The 25,266-nt window shown below is 46.4% G+C and overlaps 1 protein-coding gene across 2 annotated transcripts in view; it reads right to left on the bottom strand.

The window, feature by feature from the left end:
• TTLL11 (tubulin tyrosine ligase like 11) overlaps window positions 1-24,864 on the bottom strand; it is a 1,410,454-nt gene extending 1,385,590 nt beyond the window's left edge. Inside the window, exon 1 of one of the 2 annotated variants that reach the window (XR_011268496.1) lies at window positions 24,205-24,864. Coding sequence is in view for 1 of the 2 variants with exons in the window: in XM_069609505.1 (XP_069465606.1) it covers window positions 24,205-24,717 (513 nt within the window). In the remaining variant the exon portion in view is untranslated. The remainder of the gene's footprint in view (window positions 1-24,204) is intronic. The other variant, XM_069609505.1, reaches the window with a different exon arrangement.
• Window positions 24,865-25,266: the final 402 nt, after the last annotated feature.

The following is a 25,266-nucleotide window of genomic DNA, read 5'->3' as shown; positions in this document are numbered from 1 at the left end:
CATGTGGATTATGTAGACATGATCCAGGTTTGCCAAGGATACTGTTACATGATAGTGGTTGCATGCCTATTCTCAAAGCGGATAGAGGCAGGCCCCTGTTCACATGCAGATGCCCTTAGATCGGCTAAATTCCTGGTCAGAGAAGTGTTGCCAAGATAGGGTTGGTGTGAGGTCCTGCGGTCTGACAACGGCCCTCACTTTGCCAATTAAACGTTTCAGCACATCACAGCATTGATGGGCATCCAACACAAGTTTGCCTGTATGTACCACCCACAAGCAAATGAAATATGTGAACGCCTGAACGACCTCCTGAAAAAGAGTGCATAGCCAAGACACAGCAGAGTACCAAAAAGAACTGGCTGCACTGCATACCTCTTGCCCTGTTTCCATTGCGCAATAAGCCTTGGTCCGACCACCATATAACACCTCATGAGGTGGTGACGGGATGGCACATGCATCTCCCCCTGGCTCGTCCCATAAGAGCACTGAAGGATTATGAGAATAATGCAGATGTGTTTGGACAGGAAATGCATGATTATGTTTATTCTTTGGTGACTAGCGCTTCTTTTATGTCTCGCCAGATACGACACTGGCGAGGCCCAGAAGACCGCGAAGAGAACCACTGCGACAGCGCACCACAAGGCTCTGGATTTAAAAACCCTATGAATTATCACAGAACAGCAAGTACTCATTATAAATATTAAGTAGCATGTTTTCAGTGGATAAAGCCATTAAACACTAGAATTTTGGTTTTCTTCAGCCAATTCTAAAGTTTCAATGTCACTCAGAAACCCTAAATGTTATATTATAATTATCAAATTAAAGTGTTTTCAAACCTTTCAATCTTGCCTGATCTACAGAACACCCAAAAACTGCATAAACCTCCCAAGGCATACAACTACATATCACAATTCAGAATTAAAGTATTTCAACTATTCACAACCTATTTACAGTTTGCTCAAAAACACGGTTCAAAACACACCCAATCCAGCCAGTCATTTGCTTCTTGGTACATATCATCTCAAATGTTTACTACGCTACAAATGTGCCCGCAGGTTTAGAGAGCACCACCAAAGCTCTACATAAAAGATAACACACCCAAAGGAAAAGGTAACAGAATCATGAAGTTTACCAAACGTATGTTAGGTGTTAAATACTAAAATAAAAAAAATAAAAAGAAATGTCAAAGTGACTCATCTTTCAACCACATCAAAATGGGAATGAGAATTAACTTTCTCTTCATTACAGTAGCATCCACCCCCCATGCAGACAGACACATAAAGAAGCAAAACATACATGTTTGCTTATTGGTCTGAAACCTAAAGGCCCTTTCAACTCGGAATCACAAAACTGCCTTTACATTTTTGAAAATTAAAATCTACCAACTTACACACAATAACGAACCTGATTACAACAACTGAAGTCTGCAATGCTGGACAAAAGTGGTTATTCGTTATGTTCCAGTGCACCAAAAAGTGCAAGCATGCAAGTTAAGTGAATGGGCCAAACTACGGTAAAAGAAAGATTGGGAACAAACATGCAGGCTTGTGAATTAGAAGTACAGGGGAAGAGAAATAATCAATGACTTTCAAAATATTGAGAAAAATATCAAATAAAAATTCCATATCAAAGACATTCCTCAAACATTCATGAAAAAGAGTTGCAGTCACAATGTCAAAAGGTGGATGAACCCCCTTCAACTGCAAGAAATTTCCCAACACCCATCAGAGTCCCCCACATTTCCACGGTCATTAGTGCAAGGAGTAGCTTCTAGCCCAGACGTCCACGGTCATCCCATGCTCTGGTCCATGTCCTGCTGAGGACCGTCTGTTCTGTGATAAGTCATAACTATATGGGGCTGGAAACTAGTTAAATCGGGATATATACTGTACTGGAGCACACATGTCCATTTTAAAATAGGCTTTGCACACATACAATAAAAGATTATTCATGGTAACTCTTATGGAGAGAATATAACTCTTTACGTGGTATTCCAGTTTAAATTAACTAAAGGACGGATAGACTAGATCTTTTAAAAAGATAGGCACAGGTTTCTGAAGGGTGGTTGAAAATAGGTTTCGATTTGTAAATGTTTTAACTCTTGATGAGCCTGGTTTCTGACAGGCTCTTTTTAAAATCGATAAAATGATATGTCTTTGTCAACTGTCTTGATGTTTGTCTGTTTTGGAGGGGTTGAACTTCTTTTGATCCGATACAATTTTTTATCACTCTTGATGTTTTACTTTTATTCTTACAAGGAACTTTTTACCTATGTTAACGATGTACTGTAGTCAATTTTGTGTATTCTTGAAAGTACAGTAATATGGGGGATGCTCACGATAGGGACTTGGAATGTCAAAGGTTTGAAGTGTCCATTGAAAAGGACGAACATTTTATCCAGGATTTGGAGGGAAAGAGTAGATGTGATTCTCATTCAGGAGACACATTTTGAGGATGGCACTGGGAACCTTATTACCAACTCTAGATACACTAGAATATGGCTCAATTGTTATACCACGAATTCGAGAGGAGTCGGGATCTTGATTCGTAGGGGGTTGGGAGTAAGTGTAGATAAGATAATCATGGATGATGCAGGCCGGATTATTTTAGATGACCTAAAGTATGAAGATAAACTTACTACTATCCGTTTTGTATATGGCCCATGTGCAGCAGGGGGTCTTTTTTTGACTAACTAAACTTTTATCTGATATGCGGGGGTGAGTAATTATTTTAGGAGGGGATTTCAATTGCGTTTTGGACTTTAAGCTAGATAGATCTTCGGCATGTTGCTTTACTGGCCAGAAGTCTAGTAGAGAATTTCGAGATTTCATTGAGATTCGATTTGATAGACTCTTGGAGGTGTTTGCATCAGGATGAGAAGGAACTTTCATTTCTTTCTCAAGGATCGATTATATACTCGCTTCGGACAAATTAGCTGAGGCTATAATTGAGGTTAGGATGTGTGAACGGCATCTCTCAGATCATTCACTAGTTTTGGTTAAGCTGCATCTTGATCCACACAAGCTGGATTCTGGCAGATGGAGGCTAAAACCATTTATCCTAAAAGAAGACAGTACTTTGAGGTCACTTTACAGTTTTATATCAAATTATTTCACTGAGAATAAAAAAACTCTGCTGACAGTCTAGTGGTGTGGGATTCTTTCAAGGCCTCAATTAGAGGCGAATTGATGAATTGGACAGCTACAGTGAGGAAGAACAGAGAAGCAAAAATGAGGGATCTTGTACTGGAATTAGGTAAGCTGCAGTTCATCTATGCACATACCGCACCGTTAAAGACCATACTAAAATGAACAAGGTGAAGGATCTGTTGCGTTGCGAGATTGATACTCAAGCTGATCGTGGTGCATTTTATTCAAGACAATGCTTTTGGGAGAAGGGGGGAGTATGTGGGTAAATTGCTTGCAAATAGATTACCAGGTCTTTGCAAGACATCTTTTGTTTTGTCCGGCAGAATTTTGGTAAAAAGAGAAGAAATTAGTGAGTGTTTTTGCTTACATTATGCATCCTTATATACCGAGGATCATCATCCGTTGAAAAGTGAGTTGGTAGAGTTTTTTAATAAGATAGATGTTCCCTGCCTGTCTGATGATGCCAGAGAATTTCTAGATGCTGTGCTCTCTCTACAATCGGTTTCTAATGAAGGGTACCTTATTCCCCTCTATGAGATAAACAAATGGGTGATTTAATTGATAAGACCCAAGTGGGATTTAAGAAACAACACCATAGATATGATATCAGAACTCTTGCATATTTTAAATCTGTCATTCTCAGAATCAGATGATCTACTCTTTATTTTTCTAGACGCCGAGAAGGCATTTGATAGTGTGAATTGGACTTTCTTAAATTTTACTTTGATAAAGATGGGTTTTGGTCCTCTATTCATCAATGCTGTTGGGGCACTACAGTTGGATATCAGTGCCAGGGTCTGGGTAAATGGGGATCTCTCGACTTCTTTTAGACTATTTAAAAGTTACACGTCAGGGATGTCCCTTATCGCCTTACCTCTTCAATTTGGCTCTTGAACCATTTTTGTTATACATTCGACAGTCCTATAGTTTGTCAGGCTTCAGAATAGGGGAGATTGAAGTTAAAGTTCTGGCTTATGCGGACGATGTTACAATTATTCTTAATAATCCTGAAGTGGGGGTATCATTTTACAAAATATGATTGATGAGGTAGGCAGACTCTCAGGTTACAAAATTAATTGGGAGAAAAAAGTATTATTCCCGGCTCGGGATACTCCGGTGTGTGGTCAATTGTGAGACTGGAATTGTAAGTGGGAAAATAAACATGTGAAATACTTGGGGATATATTTGACCAGAGATCTGAAAGGAATGGCTTTGTTCAATATTGATAAGGTTTTAGAAGCCGTCAAGAAGAATATTCATAAATGGAGCAGAGTCCGGTTATCCATCTGGGCAAAGATTAATGCCATAAAATTGGTGCTCTTACCTAATGTTTTATATATAATTCAGTCACTTCCTTTGAAATTCACAAAAAAAAGTTCTGGGTCATGTAGATAGAGTCGTTCAAGAATTCTTATGGGGTACTGGGAAAATACCTAAGATTACTCGATTCGTAGTGTACGTGACGGGGGCTTTGGTTACCCTATCCCTGAAAACTACTACAAGGGCTTTTTGATAAAAAAAATCTGTTATCTATTTTTTCCATGAATGATCCAGGGGTCCCAATATGGGCTCGGATTGAAGAATATAAAATGAGACCTTTTCGAATTGAATGCTTATACTCACTTGGCAAACTATCTAGATCAGTAACTAATTTACAATCAATACTTGCGACTAAAGATGCAGTCACTTCGATGATTGTGGGGGGTGGACAAGAACTATACATATATGAGGAGGGCTCCATCTGGCAGAATCCAGGACTACAGTTTGATAAGATATTATTTTGGAGAAGTTGGATCAATAAGTGTATATTGCTAGTGAGAGATGTCTGGTGTGAGGAAGGATGCTATCTTTTGAGTTTCTGAAGGGGAGGTATGCACTCCATAACTGAGAGTTATGGAGATATAACTTGTTAAATGAATTGGATAGCTGAGAGATTACTAATGCTTGACAAACCTTTGTTAGAAAGACCTGAAAGATGTGATTTTCTTGCAGTCACTCCTCGTGTGGTGTCAAGTTATTTAAGACTCTTCCCGGAAGAGAAAAGTTCTAAACTTTCTTGGGATAGTTTGCAAATTGTGTGGTCTGAAGAAATAGGAGTGGTAATAAAGGTGAAGGATTGGGAGAGCTTTTGGAAGGTCCCGGTTAGGATGAAAATGTATCTGAATCTACGCTATATTTAGCAGAGGATCTTGGGCCGTCTCTTTTGGACCCCGGATAACATGTATAGACTAGGATTAAGAGACAATGATAAGTGCTGGAGTTGCTCTAAAGAAAAAGGCACTATGCTTCACATGCTGTGGGATTGTACAAGGGTTAGGGGTTTCTGGAGTGATATGCTAGATAGGGTGGACATAGTTTGGAATGTGACTTTCCCAAGAACGCCATTAGCTGTACTTTTGAAGTCTCCGATTGGCACTCCTGAGTTATGTGACATTATGTTGGGTTAATAAAGTCCTTTTGGTGGCGACACAGCAAATTCTGCGCCTCTGGAAAACGAGGAAAAAGCCATGCGTTAAGGAATGGATAGTACAGGTGCAGCTTCTTTCACGTTTTGAAAAAATTAAATTTAATGCATTAAATAGAGAAAAGTTTTATAGCATATCTTCTCTGTGTTGACATGTTGTAACTATTGAAAAATAAAGTTTAAAAAATAAATAAATAAATAAACACCTATGAATGCGGGGAACATAGTCCTCCTCAGAAACTTCGTCCAGCGCTGGAATGAGCCAAGGTTCACGGGTCCGCATATTGTAAAGAGAGTGGGCGACCCTGCTGTCAAACTCGAGGGGAAGTTGGTCTGGAACCACTTGGCAGACGTCAAGCCCTACAAAGCAGCTGCCTCACCCGGTAACAAAGTTACTTACACTGACAGGGCCAACGTTCACCACCTAGGAGAGCTACAAGCGCATTCTGCACTTATACAACCCAGAGGAGGACATCCAATAATCTCAGCAGAAGTGGAGACCGGACTCCTTGTGGACCTAGATTAAGGCACACTGGCCCTCATCACGAGTAGGGCGGTAATCCGTTGGATTTCCCATCGAGTGGTATTAGCCCTAACGCCAAGTCCCCTGGTGGAAAGGGCGCCAGATCACGAGTTGGCGTGCACACGCACAGGAACATGGCGTTAACGCAAATAGCGCGCAACGTAGAAATCGGCCAAGAACCCGTAAATCCAGCGCACCGTACGCTACCGCCATGCCAATAGCGCCCGCTATTAGAGTGCGGGAAACACGTCACTGGCGGAACGGGAAATAAAGCGGCGGCCATCTTGGAAATCACAATCCGTCGAATATCACAGCCCCTGCAAGCCATCCACCTCCGGGAAGAGTGAAAAATGTCACAGGAGCACACTAGGGGCAAGTCAGCCTTGGCAGGGTCCGGAAACCTAAATTCAGTGACTAGGAGCTGGCTGTACTTGTGGAGGTGGCAGTGACCCACCATGATGAACTACATGGTGCACAGCAGCGCCAGACAAGCGGGCAGAGTCGTGCACAGATCTGCCAGGACATCAGCCAGAGGGTGTCTGCAGTGGGGCACGTGCCCCGGGATGGGGAGGACTGTCGGAAGCGTCTCAATGACCTGCGTGTGAGAGTATGTGGCATACTATCTCAGCACAGGAGTGCAAGCATGGCCACTGAAGGAGGGCCACCTCCACCACCACCTGAACTCACGCCCTGGGAGGAGAAGATGACATCGCTCATCGACATGGGCACCATAGAAGGAGTTGGCAGGCTGCATGTGAACCCGCTCCCAAATGCATGAATCTGAAAGGATCACACATGCAGACCCTGAGCGAATGAATGTTCAAGGAATGTGTGTGAGGCACTGCAGACACCCATAACTCAGCCTTAGTGCCTTAGCGCCCCCTAGACACCCCTGTACATGCACTGCATCAATACAAGGACCAGTGGACAGACAGCCATGGCCATGGATTGCGCATGAATCAACCCCCAGCACCATGTGCATGGTGCATCCCCATGACGCATGTGATGATGACTCACAAACATGTCCGTGCAGTGTCCCTCCACACTGCCACATTCCACCAATCACAACACAATGCAAGTGCAATGCATGATTGCTACTGTCTACAATCCCACTTTATGGCATGAAATGCATGATACCAATGTAGACCGCCCTCAACTCAATCCACACCCTATGTTCCCCACAGGCACACAGCGATCACCACCGGATGACAGTGACGGTGAAGAGGCCACTGCATCACAGCGCCCGAGGCAGCGCTCCTTGACCAGCACCACCACCCCGCAAAGGGGCCGCTCGGAAGCACGACGCCGGACCCATCCCACATCACCACACCGCAGCCCAACCAGACAGCTGCAGCACCCACATGGCCGCAGGGGGTCAGTGCCTACCTCATACCAACCCATCATGCAGACACGCGATGTGGAGGGAGCCACCTGTGGGGCAGAGCCCAATGAGGGAGACACCTACAGCTGCACCTCATCCAGCACTGTTGCGTTAGTCCAGACCCAGCGACAGCGGGGATGTCCACAACTCATGCGAGCCCGGAGACAGTCACACCAGTAGCACACACCCCACGTGTGCATGTGCATCGTGTCCGCACACCAGAGCCTGACATCAACACACCATCATATGGCACCCCAGATGATAGACACTCGGACCGCAGCAGCCCCATCACAGCTGGCAACATGTCCCCATGCAGCCCCCCGCACCTCAGGCAGTGCACAGCTGCCAGCCCGGTACCAGCTGCACCCGGTGTACCTTTCATCACGGGAGCTGCCGTGATGGGACGGCTGGACATAATAGAGGCCAAACAGACAAAAGTGGAGTCCATGGCCAAAGTGCACAGCCAGTACATCAAGGCCATCAGTGGAGCCATACAGCATGGCTGCAAGTACATGGGCCGAGACAACGCACGCACCCGGAAAGTGGTGGAGAAATGCACCGCTGCCCTGACAGGTTTCGGCCAAAGGGTACGGGAGTTGTGTGAGGCAGTATCTCCACATGTAGAGCAGTCGAGGGAATCGAACAACCTTCTCCGCCAGCAGCTGCAGGTCACTGGGTCAGTCCCATCAACCTCCACTATACCCACGGAGGGATCCCTGGAGCCTTCACCTAGGCACCGTTCATTGCGCCACCTGAGACCCCCACACACCAGAGGGCCCAGGACCTGGAAAGAGCCTGCGGCCATCATAGATGGACATGGCATTGTTGTATGTAACCTGAGGACCTGCGACTACATGCACTGTTTTGGGGAGTGCACTGGGGGCAGGGGGGGATTGTGTGCTGGGTGTTCACTGGGGTGAGGGGATTGTCAAACATTTAATAAATCACGTTCATAATTCATACAAAGCATGGACAGTCATGATTGTGATAAAGTGCTCTTTAATATCCAAGTGCTATGTGTGAAATGTAGCCGTCACTCGTATCAAAAATAATTCTCAATCAAGCCCTGTCTGGCCAACCTCCCCTCCCTCACCCTATTCCTGTGTACATGTGCAACACCTTCTGGCACATCATCTTCACTCCCATCCTCATGTGGCTGCACATAAGCATCGGGGGCAGTGGCACATTCCTGCGACAGCAAATGTTGTGCAGCATGGCACATGCAAGTACTGTTTTGCCAACTTTTTCAGGTGCATACACCAATGCCCATCCCAAATGGTCTAGGCACCGGAATAGTGTTTTCAGCAGTCCAAATGCCCTCTCTACGCAGATGCATGTACGTCCATGGGCAATGTTGTATGCCCGCTCAGCTGCAGTGTGTGGATGACACACAGGGGTCATGAGCCATGTGTACTGGGGATATCCAGAATCACCTGCAGGGAAGAGAATGCAGGTATGAGGGCAATGTTGGTTCAGTGGGTGACAAGGCTCAGTCATCGGTGACATCAGGATCAAGTTTGTGTTTAAGAGGTCATGCTATCTCATTGCAATGTTGGCATCCACCCTTTGCCTTCCGGGACATGCTTGGTGTGAGGTAGCCATGCAGCTGTGCATCTATGTATATGTGAGTTATGTGCATCACACTCATATATTACATGTGGGCTAGTTATCATATGGTCACTTACATTGTGGTGTGTGCTGTGCTAGGGGCAGCATTGATTCAATGGAGTACTTACAACTTGCGACGCCTCTGTTACTAAATTTAACAGTACACTGTCCCTTGTCACTGGAGGAGGGGACCCTTCTATCTGCTTGTGCATGCGACATGTTGTTAGCCCATGTGTCATCGGCATTCCCTTTGGCTGCTGTTGCGTTTGCTGATTGGCACAATTATGTACAGTTCTCCAGGCATGTGATTGGCCAATCAGGGGTCAGTGTTTCAGGGATGTACACTGTCGTGAATCAAACTAGTTTTGTTTGGTGCTTTCATGGATGTGCCTACTTTTGCGCACCATTGGTATGACTGTCGGGTGGCCAGGGTGGGATGTCTCTTCTGCGTCAGGGTGAGAAACAATACTACGACACACACAGGAGGCTTTGTGGTAGTTGGCCTTCCATATGTGACTGTGCTGCCACGTCTGCCATTCAGACTGGGTGTGTTCTGCTGTGTTGAACATGTCCAAGGGTTCTTGTGGGAGGTACATGCATGGGAATGTTGCAGTGCTGGTGCTGTCTATGTCTCCTGCTGGCATGCAGGGATTTCACTGTTAATGTCCAGCCCCATCAGATGTCATTTAACATGCATTACGGAATACATTTGTACTCACCCAGCATCCATGTGTTTTGACCTCAGTGCCTTTCCATGTACGCTGGCAGGGTACTGTTGCGAAGGACCATGGAGTCATGGGTGGATCCTGGATAGCGGGCACAAAAGTGGCTGAAGGGGAGGTCAGGGCTACATGTCATCTGCACATTTATGGAATGGTAATTTTTTCCGGTTTCTGTAGGCTGCCTCATGTGCCTGGAGTGATTCTAGTGCTACATGTGTGCAGTCCAGGGCTGCTATGACATTCGGGACTTGGGCATTGACCCTTCAGCTGATTCACCTGTGCCTGTGTGGCTGGCAATGCAATGTGCTCATTCACATGGAGCAGCAGTGCATCCAGCACCTGTCCCAGCATGGTACAGAAGGTGGACTGGGCCATGCCATGCATCATGGCAACGGTGTGTTGGTAGCTGCCAGTCCTGAGGAATTGTAGCACAGACACAAGCTTCACGAGCGGGGGCACTGCAGTGCTGATAGCTATACGGCTGCCGATGTCAGCCTGGATTGTGTCCAGCAACTGGGTGATGGGTGCCCTGTCCAGCCTATACTCGGTCACCAAATGGCCATCAGTCAGGGCCCAGGGCTTTGACCTGACCCTGGGGATGGCTGGCCACCTTGCTGGTGTTGCTCTCCTCCTTCTCCTCATCCCGACCACCCACTGTGCTCCCAGGGCCCCGGCCTGGTTGGCTGGCCTCTGTAGCTCCAGGCGCAGCAGGTAGATGTCCACATCAAGGCTCCCGGCTCCAAATGGCAGCATGGTGTTTGAAGTGTGTGTTGGGTATGGGTGGGTCATTTGTAGGCCTCTGATTTGCATTGGTTTCACCTGGGCCCTTATTGCTGTCTTCTCCCTGCTCATGCTGGTGTAATGGTGTTGGGGAGGGTGTGTTGTGCATGGGTGGGTCCTTTGTAGGCCTCCGATTTGCATTGGTTTCACCTGGGCCCTTATTGCCGTCCCCCCCCTGCTCCTGCTGGTGTAATGGTGTTGGGGAGGGCGTGTTGTGCATGGGTGGGTCCTTTGTATGCCTCCGATTTGCATTGGTTTCACCTGGGCCCTTATTGCTGTCTCCTCCCTGCTCCTGCTGGTCTAATGGTGTTGGGGAGGGTGTGTTGTGCATGGGTGGGTCCTTTGTAGGCCTCTGATTTGCATTGGTTTCACCTGGGCACGTTTTGCTGTGTCCTCCCTGCTCCTGCTGGTGTAATGGTGTTGGGGAGGGTGTGTTGTGCATGGGTGGGTCCTGTGTAGGCCTCCGATTTGCATTGGTTTCACCTGGGCCCTTATTGCCGTCTCCCCCCTGCTCCTGCTGGTGTAATGGTGTTGGGGAGGGCGTGTTGTGCATGGGTGGGTCCTTTGTATGCCTCCGATTTGCATTGGTTTCACCTGGGCCCTTATTGCTGTCTCCTCCCTGCTCCTGCTGGTCTAATGGTGTTGGGGAGGGTGTGTTGTGCATGGGTGGGTCCTTTGTAGGCCTCTGATTTGCATTGGTTTCACCTGGGCACGTTTTGCTGTGTCCTCCCTGCTCCTGCTGGTGTAATGGTGTTGGGGAGGGTGTGTTGTGCAAGGGTGGGTCCTGTGTAGGCCTCCGATTTGCATTGGTTTCACCTGGGCCCTTATTGCCGTCTCCCCCCTGCTCCTGCTGGTGTAATGGTGTTGGGGAGGGCGTGTTGTGCATGGGTGGGTCCTTTGTATGCCTCCGATTTGCATTGGTTTCACCTGGGCCCTTATTGCTGTCTCCTCCCTGCTCCTGCTGGTCTAATGGTGTTGGGGAGGGTGTGTTGTGCATGGGTGGGTCCTTTGTAGGCCTCTGATTTGCATTGGTTTCACCTGGGCACGTTTTGCTGTGTCCTCCCTGCTCCTGCTGGTGTAATGGTGTTGGGGAGGGCGTGTTGTGCATGGGCGGGTCCTTTGTAGGCCTCCGATTTGCATTGGTTTCACCTGGGCACTTTTTGCTGTGTCCTGTGTTCTTTTACCTCCAGCATTTGGCTAGGGGTATTTTCTGCGTATTTTCCGCTGCTTTTCTGGCGCTAATAGCGCCTACACCGGACTCGTGATTGCTCTGTAATAGCGCAAATGGATACTGGCGCTATTTCAGTCGGCTGTACTTGCACCAGCTGTAATAGCGCCGGCGGTATTTGTACTCGTGATCCGGCGGACCCTTAAATGCGGCAGTAATAGCATTCCCGCCGGATTTAAGGGTTACCGCCCAACTCGTGATGAGGCCCACTATCTGTTATTTTTCTTTTCCACACACAATCCAGTTGAAAGCCAATGTAACTGTTGCTGTTTGTGCAGGTCAATGTTGCCCTCTACCCATCAACCCTCCAGATACCTTTTCAAAACCAATTTTTCCATACTGCGAGGACACCCAGCAGATTCCGAACCCAATCCCTGGAGTGTACTACCTTGCCTTTATAGAGTATTTGGCCCAAACCTACCCACAACTTGAGCATGGCAATCCTCCCATCCTCACCACACTGAGAGACCCGTCAGTAATAAAATTGCGAGAAGAGGCGTTTGCCTTTGCCATTAGTCATTACCTGGTCCGCGGGGCTTAAGATAATTTATATTAACAAAATAACAAATTTCTTCGCGCATTTCAGGCGGGCAACTTTATCTTCAAGCTGCAATCATCAAGCAGCGTAAGTGAAAATGAATGATATTTTTAAAAATGTGATGGTTCTGTTGGTCTCACTTATTCCTAGCAGTGTTATTATATTCGTAGTTTGGAAAATTACTTGCGTTGCTAGTGCTACCGCTGTACCCTCTACTAACTTTCTCCCAACCCAAGCAGGTGGAACGACCATGTCAGGTGGACAGGAGAACACTGCTGATAAGGTAAGGAGAGCCAAGCACAGTGTTGAAACAGACATGAAGGGGGTAGACATGTATCTCACTGCCACTGCTCGAGTGTCTAATAACACGTGGTACAACCACATGACTAAAGTAGGTAAGGAAACCACCAGGCAGAGCTGTTATGTCTGCTCCTTCACAAGATATAAAGTAAGCAGTGTTGCATAGCAATTTTCTATGCAATTCCGGAAGTTTGCTAATTAAATTGACACTTGTGTAACAAAGCTAGCTATTTAAGTTACCCCGTTCAATAAAAGCACAGCTCACGCTCCGTTCCTCTCTTGGCAGCAGGGTTCTCTCTACCCTCATTTCTCTGTTCATTGCAAGTTCAAACTGGCTAATGGAGAGAGTTGAGCAGTAACCATCTCCCCCACTTTTAGTTCCAAAAGGCTATATGGGAGTGGTATGCAAGTTTTTTTTTCTCCAAATAATTGCAAAATACCAGTAATCGGGCTGATAGCTTAATAAAGCTAACTATAGCCTGTCTAGCAAAGACCAGTATTTGTTAACTTTATTTTTTTTTATATAAAGTCATGCAATTCCACTCCTACAAATGTAAGTTGTTACTGCATAATTACAGTACTGCTAGTGTAAAACACTGCACTATCTCCATGCTTTACAGTAAAGTTTAGGTTAGTGTATCTAAATCTGTGTTAACTATATTTCATTTTGTTGGAGAAGATGCATCATATTGACAATTTAACACTTTTGAAAATGTACATCACGGATCCAAATGCTTATGATGGCAAGCCTAGCTCTGCTGGTTGCATTGTACGCCTATCTGTGTGAAGTTTCCAACGTACCCAACTGATATGCTTCCACTTATCTACTACCTCCCCATTACGATCTATTATGTATCAATATCTACTTGTATGTACTTATGTATCTTAAGATGTCTTGCAAAGCGCCCAGATACCTCAGGGTGTGGCACGCTGTATAAATAATAAACAAACACCTGTGCAACAGGTGCTCAATCCATGAGCTGATGCCGTACTCCTTGACATTCTATCTTACCACCATATTGATTTATACCATCTTCCCTGAAGGTGAGATGGGCACAAGCTACAATATTCCATCTAGTTTTCCCAGTTGCCTGGTTGCTACACCATCAACTCTGCTTAGTCTCTTACTTGCTTTCCTCTTACATAATGAATATACAAAGCTAACCAGAGGTTTACGCAAAGTAGTGATAAATACTTCTATCCAGTTTATACATCTACAGATCTACTGCAATACCATACACTGTAGGTAGCCTCCAGAGCTCGCTTTGCTCTATGATTATGATTGCATTATATATTAGTTGCTGCAGCAGAGAACTGGCCAAAATGTTTTCAGAGCCTTTTTATCGTATCTATTTATTTGTGTTCATTCATGCAGCTAATCTTTTACATTTTCACAGACACTCAGCCGAGACACTCGGAAGTCTTTTCGCTCACTCGCATAGTCAAGTCGTTTTTATGAAGGGCGAGTACCATTTGCAAGGGATGTTTGAAACTTTAATTTAACCTTTACTTTGTTTGCAATACATATAATGCGTTTGTGATGACATGCACCATTTTACAAAAAGCACATTTAAATCAGTTGTCATGGGTCGAGATAATTTCTCTTAGGTTGAGTAGGTAAACTAAGTTACTCGACCTGCAGATCTGGCAGAATTTTAAAGAATTTGCAAGGTCTGACTCATCTCACTAATGTATTCACTGGTACAAAAAAACTGCTCATTTTATGCCGTGGGTACAAATAACTTCTGGTTACATTAGAAATATTAGTACAACATTGCTAATCAAATAGGTTTGTTTGCTAACCAAGAAATATTTAAATAGCAAACTCTGCTAATCAATTTTTGAAAACGAATGTATGCCTTGCTTAATCCCTTATGCAATGAGTGCCTCCAACATTCATACCAATTGAAATACCAGGAACAAGAGCCCAATGCCTAATGTATCTCTCGATGGTGACAACTCTAGGAAGGTTTCAAGGGAAAACAGTAACGTTGAGATGGAGGTCTAAAGCAACGTTCCTGTATGAAGATAATTACGTGAAGACATTAGACATGATGAAACATTAGCGGATAGCTGAAGCTATACAGTATAACTGATGGACCCGACAAGGGAGAAACAGACTATCACCCTGAAGGAGCTACCATGTCGATGGACAAGAGTGAAGGAGGCAGGAGGAGAGCCAGGCTGCTGGGAAAGACCACAGATGCTAGTGTATGGCCAAGTGTACACAGAAGATGGATGGAAGGATAGAGTGGTGGGAAGCAAGGCGCTGACACTAGCACAGTCACCAGTGAATAAGGTGCCTGAAAGAATGGGAGGCGAGTGCCAAGCTAATGACATGGGTGGAGAATAAAGCTGGTCCGATGCCAATAATACCTCTGAAGACACCAGCACTGCGTTACAAGAATAATGGCGATTTTAAGCTGGTGAAACATTGGTTTCAGGAGCATTGAACAACACACAGCAATGAAAGCAGGACAGCAGTACTGATGGATAATTACTGGGTTTGTGGATTGAAAGCATATGAGAAGCTGCCATCCAACTGGGGAAGAGTTTGCTCGCTTGTAAACATCAATATGCCATCCCTGGTTGTGCCGTGAAAGGACGTGAAGCTTGACGACTTCCCAAAAATGGACAACAACAGAAAGGAAGAAGAGGTCGATCGAAGTGGTACCAACAGCCAAGGCAAAGAAGCCAGCCGAACTGAGCAGAGTAAAGCGAGGAGGAAATTACTTCTCAGGAGCATCAGAGACAGCACTGGATGAAATTCCAGCAGAGCACAGTCTGTTCAGCAGGACCCAAATGTTCTTTGTACCAATAATACCATCTGTACAGATGTTGTCACGACCCCTGCCCTTGGCCTGGATTGCCAGGCCAGGTGGGCTACATCTAGTACCCCCATAAGGGCCTGGCCCTTGACATTTGCCCCCAGACTCACTTGGAGTCAGTCCTGGCGCCTTTGGTGCCAGGCTCATGTGTTAAAGCAGTAATCTGGGCCCATAAGGGCATTGTGCAACAACATGGATGCCTCCACATGCAGTTCCTGAACTGAACCATGCGGTCTAGCATTTTGGGTGTGGCAGGCCCAGAGACACCTGGGATACCTGCAGGCTATATAAGCCACTCCCGGACTCCAGTACACGCTTCGCGTTGCTCTGCCAGTGGCAGCGTGACGTTCACCGCGGTCAGCAGCATCTTCATCTGCACACCGGACCTGATCTCCTGCAAGAACAAAGAGAAGACATTGTTAGTGTTCGCTGATCTCCTGGGAGCAGCTCCTGTACTCCGCTTTAGGATTCCGAACAGTCAACATCTCGGCGGACCTCGTCCCATGGAGAAAACCGCTACCTGGAAAAGAAAACAGAGAAAACAACTTTAGTAAGCATTTATTCTGCACATTCAGAAACTCTCTCTTACCTGAATAGGGCAGAGACTCAGGCCCAACCCGGAGTGTCAGTAAGCAGTTCGCTCCTCACTACTTACCGCTCTTCATCTTTTCGGCACGCGCATTCCGGAACATCGCAACCTGTAAGAAGGACAAAATAAACAGGTTAGCACAAGAAAAGCATATAGCGCTGCGCTTCGTGCTTTCTTACCATCTTGTGCACAAAACTGCACGACATCACAAGGATAACATCTACACCAAAATCAAAAGGAAAGGAGAGAAAGAGAATTACCAAACAAGGAACACACAGTCAAGACAGACTTACCTGAAGAACGGAGTCACAGCAGGTCTGGACCCTGGAGTGTCGCTCCAGTGAAGTAACCAGGCAGCGACAAGCCTAACCCCAAAACGCCCCTGCTCTGAGTGGCAGGACGGAGAGCGCGCCTCATCAAAAAGCAAGGTGAGAAAGATGCCGGGGGGGGTTTGGGGGTCCGTAAGCGAAGTGGGCCCCGGGCCACAAAAGACAATCAAGCTAAAGTGTAAACCCCTGTGTTTCAGACCTGGTCTTCAGCCGCACAAGGGTTCGAGGAAGTGGTCCAAGGGTGAAGCAGTCCGGACTGGGTGGCGCCCCCGTGGATATGAGGTGAGCGTTACAGACGTACACGAACGCGAAGTGGTTACAAATCACCCGCTGGAGCTCATGGCGACTATCAACTCCACAGGGAATGGGTTCAACGCAATAAAGGGAGAGCTCAGAGCAATAAGGTTGGTGGCGCTCCAGAATAGATACGTTCTGGACCTCCTCACAGCCATGGAAGGAGGAGTTTGCTCAAAGATAGGGAGTTCCTGTTGCACATTCGACCTGCCAACAATGAAGATAATTGAACACTATCAGTGGCACAGCTGGCGCGGATGCATGCCAAAATGGAAGAGGAAGCTAGGGGGACAGGAAAAGACCAGAGCTGCATAGTGTATATATGGTCCTGGATGCCATCATGGTTGTCAGATGGGCTAAAGATGATAATGGGAGCACTAGTACTGGCAGCAACATCAATGTGTGGCATCAAAATCTGCATGGCAAGATGCAAGAAAACAGCAGAGGAAACTATCGGGATGCAGGTCTTGATGGATGTGAATATAGGAGGTGTATAAGACAAGATTGTGGCAGAAAGGGTCTAGAGAAAGAATAGCACAATGTGAACTGTTCCTACTTGAAGCAATGAACCAGGACAACCCATTCGATGCAAAGTATTGTGAAGGAAAGTGGTTTTGGTGCAACCCCGAAGGAGTGTACTGTTACATGAACTGGTCCTTTGATAATCACACCAACTGCTATGGGCACCTCGGAGGAATGACGAAGATATGGCAGGCAAGAGCCAAAGGAGTGTCGTATAAGGATGTGATCGACGGGTCAACCAGAGGGTAGACTAAAGAGGGATAGAGAAGCCTAGCCCCTCCTATCCCTCATACCAAATTCATGATAAGGAAGAAGGCCGGGAGGAAACATTGCAATCCCCCCCACTCTATTTTGGACGAATTCCCAACTGACCCATGGTTAACAAGTACGTTGGGAGGTATCCCCTCAGCCAACTATACTGATCGAGGGACATACAGATCTACCTATTTGTAGATGAAGAGCCACAGGATATGATCAAAGACACCTCTGTGGACAGCTTAGACTAAAACACTGAGACGCCATGTTGCCAACGTCGTTAGAGACACCACGATATAGCAGCGTTAGACATGAAGCACATATATCATCCGCACTTCGGGACACAAACACACACGAATACATGAAGTACACAAGCGTACAGCTCGATAATTACAGGACACACTGTCATTGTTTTTGCCATTAGCCAAATGCAGCAACGCAGAAACCGCAAGAGACGAGAGATCCTGAGCAAGGCTTGCAGATGCTTACACGCAAGTAAACCTATAGAACTGCAGGAGCACCTATGGGACCCGATAGAGCCAAGTGTGACTAACCTATGGAAATGTAGCATAGCATGGATATAGTAGAAAACACATTATAATGTTTAGGAAAATTACAGCAGGCCTCAGGCCGCTGAGCAAGAGACGAGCTGTGCTAGTTCAGGCTGGACAGAGAGCAAGACTTGTGAGACAGGACCTGCAGCCAAGGTCACGAGATACGGCCGACATTCCAATCCCCAGACGACAAAGGGACCAGCTGTAGAAAAAAAATAAGAAAATCCTCATAATTCAGAGCTGCACAGCTCAAGTTTGTGATCTCTGAACATGTGACGTGGCCGAAGCAGACAATGGACAGCAATCAGCGGTGAGAAAGAAGAGCTGGTCCCAGGCCACCAGACACAGTCTGCGATGAGTATGCAACAAGTGTTGCACCGATCAGGAGATCACTCCAATAATCTAAGGTGGTACACACAAGTTACAATACAGAATCATTCTTATTACCTTGAGGAGGTACGCAGTGAGATGAGAATCTTTGCAGATCCCAGGCCTGGGGACGTAAGCACAAATCACAGTTTAGTACGCTAGCGGTGGGTAGCAACGGGCAAGAACCAATGGTAAGTCCACAACACTGCAAAAATGTCATAGTTAGTGACTTGGGGATGGAACAGGCCAGCCACCTGACATGCAAGGGCCAGTAGAATAACATCTAGAATGTACACTATAGGTGGGTCCCTATCAGGCCCAATCACTTGGCCTGAAAGGTTTTCTGGAGAAGAGCCCAAGTTGTGATGTCGTGCTGACGCCATTTAGAAGTAAAACTGGCTGTGAGCCGAGGAAGAGCGATACGTGCATGAATATGTTCTGCTCCTGCGCTGATCCCTGTAATAAACCACAGTTTGAACCTGTCGTTGACTGAGTCCTCTGTGTATCCTAGTGGAGGGTGTTGGGCCCTCCAAGTCCACGGACTTCCAATGTCTCTCTGTTATGCCTGTGGGTCCGTCCCCAACAACTTTGCCCAAGCACAATCCCTTGAAATATTTCGTGCAGCTTGCTCTGTTCTGCCTTCCCTGTCCCCGCCAGAATTCAGTTTCATTATTTTTTTTCCTTCACACTTCCACCACTGAACTTCCTGTAAAGAAGACGTCCTTCGTGTAATTTGCAACAAAAAATGTTTTTTCATGCAATTCCCCTGCAAGATATTTCTTTCAAGACACCCCAAACCTCCCAGTACTTTTTTCCCCTGCACCTTCAATGTGATAAGCAAAGAAACATCCTATTTAAGACACCAAAGAGAAGGCTGAAACACGGAACAATGTTTTCACTTTTGTATAGCTCTTTACTTTTTCAATTGACTCAGTACATCCTCATATTAAAACTGTTCAAGTTCAACCATGATTACTATTAAAATTCTTATAAACAATCTTATTTAAATACTACAAAATAAAAACACATTTAATGTACTAACACATGTTGTCCGTTTACTGTAATCACTGTTAAAAGTGTATTTTACCTTCAGTGCCAAAACTCCAAAAGGTAGATTTATATTTCCAATATGTGCAAATGGTCTTAAAGAGCTTGGGCGGGGTAATTATAACTTGGGATGATTAACCGTGCACTATTTATGGTCCAGGGTGATAATTATTCCTCCCTGGTTCTACAAGGCTATACGATGGACTATTGTCCGCTATATCTGGCATATGGTGTTATACAGACCCTAGAACAAACACATGCAAATCAATGGATCACTACTTCTGACACAAACTGGAAAAGAGGCAGTGAGTGGCCACATCTTCAAATCACAACCACGTAAAAAGTAGAGATCGAGAGGAACTTGAAAAACCTGCATATATCTGAAAGCTTCCAACTCAACCAGTCTAATGAAATAAGTGATGAAAAAGAGAAATCACACACTATGAATTTAAAACAAAACATACAAAGCAACTCTTGAACACGTTAAACAATGCCCTGATACACACTCCTGTTCAAATGCAGCATGCCATTTCATTCTCTTAAATATATCACAAGGGGATTTGCTCATTATTGGGAGAGGGTATGGCCTTTTCCATATCTTAGGGAACTGACCCTACTCTGAGGCAAGTACCTGGTCTCTGAGGCAAAGAGCAGAGATGTCCATAGAGGGGCATGGACAGTTCTACCCTGCATACGGCCTATCAGCAAATCAATGCCCATGTATTGAAAAGCGTGAAACTTAGCTAAATGGATTCAGACATTATAATCACAATTACGAATCGTGACTAAATCCTGAACATATTTTTGGTTTCTAAAGCAGTACACATACTTTATGAATGGTTGGGTATACCGTAGGTGGTTTGGGAGGGGTAGTGCAGGGTAGAATACGAATAGGTGTGGTGAGGTAGTTCAGTTAGCACTTAAACCATCTGACTTAGAGTTGGAGTTAGGAACACAGTTTATGAAAACTGCTTAAGATAAATGTACATAACCAAGCAAATAAAGCACAAAGACTAAAGCAAAATGAAAACAAGATTACTAAACTACAGTGGCAAAACATGTTTTAAATCACAATCCAAATGAAAAATGTGCCATGTAACCGTATGGCATACACTGTAAGAGTTTGTCTCAAAGAAGATAACGTTAATCCAGGGATTGAAATTGAGGGCTATTTAGCTCCTGCTTGTTGTATAGTAGAGCCTGGTTAGCTTGATTTGACACCAAGAGCTACCCGGAGATACTTTTGGCTCCCCAGGCCAACTGATGCCAAACAAACACACCCCTGTGAATTAAGCTCTGTGCTTTTGGGCCAACCTACAAATAAACTTTAGGACACAGCTGTACGACATTTAAAGCATAATGGGTCATGAATCATGGGACAAAATTATGCATTTCCATCGTATGTGGAAGTTAGGTTTGTGGAACGCTATGTGCAAGCTCCTTGTTACCCAGAGGTAGCTCCTGGTTACTGGTTAATGCTGGATACCCAAGATCTACTTTTAGCAACTACTAGTCCAATCCTAATTTCGAGCCCTGTAGGCGTCTTCTCTATTATTCTAATTGCCCAAGATGGTCAATTAGGACAATATGTAACACCGAAAATAATGTTTATTGTTTGATTCTGAAACAGTGTGTAGCCCAGCCTTGCATACCCACCCTATTTTTAGATTTTGACTCATAGCTGTTACTGTATTTAGCCAAACTCTAATACTAGGAGTATGAAGACGACATGATTGTCCATAGGGACGGATACATCTATGCCAGTGGTTTTTTCATGTCCCAACCCTCTCCGCACCGATGGCTTGCAAGCATTAGTGGCACATGCCACAAAGGACCGGCCATTGCCTGTTCCATGCTGTCATCTAGATTGATCAAGTATGCAGCATTGATCAAGTATGCAGCATTGAAGCCCTCTTAGTTGCAGGAAAGTGGCTCGTTTAATCAGACTTGTCACCATTTCTCACTCATCAAGAGTGAGTTATCACTTGCCAATGGCTTGTGGGTCGGGGTGCACATTTTGCAGCCCGATTATCTTTATGTAGTTCAAACTCCAAATGCAGCATCTAGTAAACGCTATCAAAAAGCCACTGAGAAATCCAATCCTTGCTGTAATTATCCTTTGCGGTCTCATGTTTTTCACCCGAAGGCAGGAAGCTCTTGCATAAGTTCCAGTTGACTCTTTCCAAATGGTTTCTACTCGATCCAGTTGTTCAGATATGGGTGTTGGACCATCTCCTGAATCACTATGATGAAAGTTTGCGTGGTGATTTTCTCCCTCTGTCCAAACGCCTTCCTCACATGCCCCATTTTTCCTTCCCCCATGATTAAATATAGTGGAAAACTGCTGCTGCGCTGGGGCTGGTACAAAAGAGCTTTTTGACACTGCAACCTTATAGCAATTTAGAATGATAATGGCAAGATCATAAAGACACACAACAGGGTGCACAATTTTCACTCGCCAGCAGCTAGTGATATATGATACTTGGTGGGTAGGAAATGGTGTGTATGTATAGACTTGAGGTGGCAAGTGACTTTATGGGCGACTAGCAGCGTGTACCTTGCACACACACAATTTAGATGGCAGGTTGGGGTGGTAAGGAGATCCGTTTCTTCCTCTTGCTTACTGGGGAAAATTAAGTGGACATAAAAAAAAGATTTACAAGGAGAGTTTCTGACAAGGTTTATTTAGTCATTTGTAAAGCGCACCTAACCCTGAGGCATTTAGGTACGGTTGTAGGTACAATACTGTTAGGCACTTGTGTGACTCACAACTAATACGAGTATTCCCTACATAACCACAAATATACGTCTGAAGTTGTGTAAAGAGCATGGTTTGGGCATTGGAGGACTCAGCAAAGTTGTGTTTGGGCATCCAGTGAGGATACTGGTGATCCACGTGATTCCAGCGGCAGCAGCAGCATGGTGGTATGAGGAAAAGCGATGGATAAGCCCTTATGTTTTTCAAAGTCTATAGTAACCATATTTATAAAGGAATGATGCACAATACAAGCACTAACGCACATTGTGGGCACCATGAAAACCTGTTTTGCAGCGTCTGGCTTTGCTTCACAGCGGATGGTCGCGATCAAAAATGTGATATGTTGTATGTTAAACTCACAAAACAGAACGCCAGGGGCAGGGGACACTGCTTTGTGTCCCTGCTACACGGTCATGCGTAAAGGCCCATGGGATGCTGGACAATCAGTGTATGGACATGGGCGGGCAGGAAGTAGACCTGTTCATCCTAGCAAAGCTGCCCGGTTATCAGTGGCACTGACTGTAAAGAGAATGAGTTTAAACAGGGAAAGGATTCGTGGGCACAACGTAGTGCGTACTTTCATTGGCAAAAACGTAACCATTTTCAGTAATTAAAGAAGGACGCGTGTTGATGCATGTAATTAGTTGCTTCACTGTACAATTCCAGAGAAAATGCGCTATGGAGCAAGACTCGCCCTCGCTGGCAGTGTCAAGCACAGAGACTACTGCTAGGTTCCGACTCCCGGCACTGAGCAGAGAGGAGAATTGGCAGACAGCCTTGCTTATTCCCCTGGGGCAGGCACAGGATGGCGCTGTAAAGCCCTAATCTGACAGGGCATTTCCAGACCGAGAGGGGCGTTGTCAGATTTGTTTTCTTGTTATGCCAGTCTGAAATTACCGTACAGTAAAAGTCAGAGGATACGTAATTATGTGGTTCTCTCTAGTCCCCACTGTACGGTGCCAAACAGTGGGTGGAAATGGCAGGCTCAGTGGCTAGTGTTGGAAGGGTCAATTTCTCAGTTCACCGTGCCAGGAAATGGATGACACTTGCAGGCGCGAGTATTTGCTCTTTTATGTTAGACATATGCTTTAATTGACAAACTCTGGTCTCATTGTAGAGAGTCAAGCAAACGCCAACACGAACAAGGTCAGGTCGCACTGCAAGGGTGTGGTTTCACTTTACATTGCAAGATAACAGTATTTGGTATCGTGGAACAGTGTCAGACACGGGTAAACTCTGATGCATGTGACCCTAGAATGCTGTGATCTGGTGGCGGTCGACATTACTAAGCGCCGGTCGCACTGAAACTATTTACTGTCAGGTAGAAGGTAACGGTGTCAGGTTTGGGTCTCAAGCGAGTGGGGGACCGAGTGTGCACTGCATAGTTAGTAAACTCTGGGTTTGCTGTCCAGGCAGAAGAGGATGAAGAGATATTCTAGTCGTATAGTGCAATGCCAGGCACGAAGGTACAGTGGCATGATACAGTGCAGGGCAGGAGCGTAGAAAACTCGTGGGCTTTGAGCCCCTATGCACTGTGCATTGCCAAACAGACGGTGACTTAAGTATCCATTGGGATCGTGGTACAGTGTGAGGCAGATGTTGAAAATGTTATTTTTTTAAGCTTTCCATTTTTTTTACTGCAAAATGTGCATACACAATTTAGGAGTCAACATCTCGCGTTAAGATTTTGACAGTGTTAGAAGTCTCCGAATTGACTGACACTACGGTGCCACTAGCAGGCTCTAGTCTCAATCTGCAGTGTTGGGGAGTGGTTTGCACTGACAGGCTTTGTGCAGTACCTGGCGTGCAGTCAAGTGGTACTAGGATGTTATGTCGTTGGCTTGAACAGTGTCCCATCTCTCTGGAAAGTGTCAGGCAAAAGGTACTAGCAGCGCCGCATGAGGCACTTTGCTACACTGCTAGTCAGGAGATGCCACTAGCCTCAGCCAGCCAGAGTTGCGCTCACCTCTTTCCAGTGCAGCTCCTTGATGCTGGTCCTCAGCGCCTCGAGGGAGGTCTTGGCTTTGGAGCTGTCCACGGTGACGGACCTCCTGCGCCGGGCGCCGCGGCTCTCCTCCTTCCTCTGGCCGTGGCCCCTGCGCTGGTGCGGGGCCCGAGCTCCGCGCTTCTTGTCGGGGAGGGCAGCGCCGCTTGCCTGCGGGGCGAGGGCTCGGCCGCTGCGCCTGGGGGAGCCCCCTGGGGCGGCGTGGGAGGGATCACCCATTCCCTGCTCCTCAGCCTGCTGCGCCTCGGGGAGCGGTGCCTTTTCCTCACCGGGGGCTGCTGCGGGCTTCCCTTCCCCGGGTACCGGCGTCTGCGAGCCAGGCTGCCCCGCCCCAGAGACTGGTGTCTGCCCCGCAGGTTCCCTTTGCTGTCCCTGCCCGGGGACATCTCTCTGCTCCGCCGCCGCCACCCCAGGGGCCGGCCCCGGCTCACAGCCCTCCAGCTCGCCTCTCGCCTGCTCGTACTGAGCGCTCATGGCCGGGGCCGACTGTCCTCTGCCACCCGGGTTCCCTGCGACATCACCGGGCTGGCAGAGCTGCGGGCTACATCAGACAGAGCCCGCGGCGGGCGCCATGATTGTTTGGGTCTGGTTGACAGCGCAACGGCACGGGAGCCGGAAGGGGCATCAATCCTCGCCATGGGATTGGACCGTTTGACATTCATCGGCCCCGCCCCTTAAAGGGGCTGCGCCCCAGCTTCAGCTTGAGTGTCAAAGCCTCTGGAGGCACAAGCAGTGTGAGCTCATACAATGCATAGTCCACTCTTTTATCAGAAAATGGCCCATGAAGTGTGAGCTCAGACAATGCCCAGTCCAGTCTTTTATCAGAAAATGGCCCTTGAAGTATGAGCTCAGACAATGCCCAGTCCACTCTTATCAGAAAATGGCCCATGAAGTGTGCGCTCAGACCATGCCCAGTCCACTCTTTTACCAGAAAATGGCCCATGAAAGTGTGAGCTCAGACAATGCCCAGTCCACTCTTTTATCAGAAAATGGCCCATGAAGCGTGAGCTCAGACCATGCCCA

The sequence above is a fragment of the Ambystoma mexicanum genome, chromosome 8 (assembly GCF_040938575.1).
Source record: "Ambystoma mexicanum isolate Mex_15411 chromosome 8, UKY_AmexF1_1, whole genome shotgun sequence".
NCBI lineage: Eukaryota > Metazoa > Chordata > Amphibia > Caudata > Ambystomatidae > Ambystoma > Ambystoma mexicanum.
This window is presented reverse-complemented; position numbering and strand designations above follow the sequence as displayed.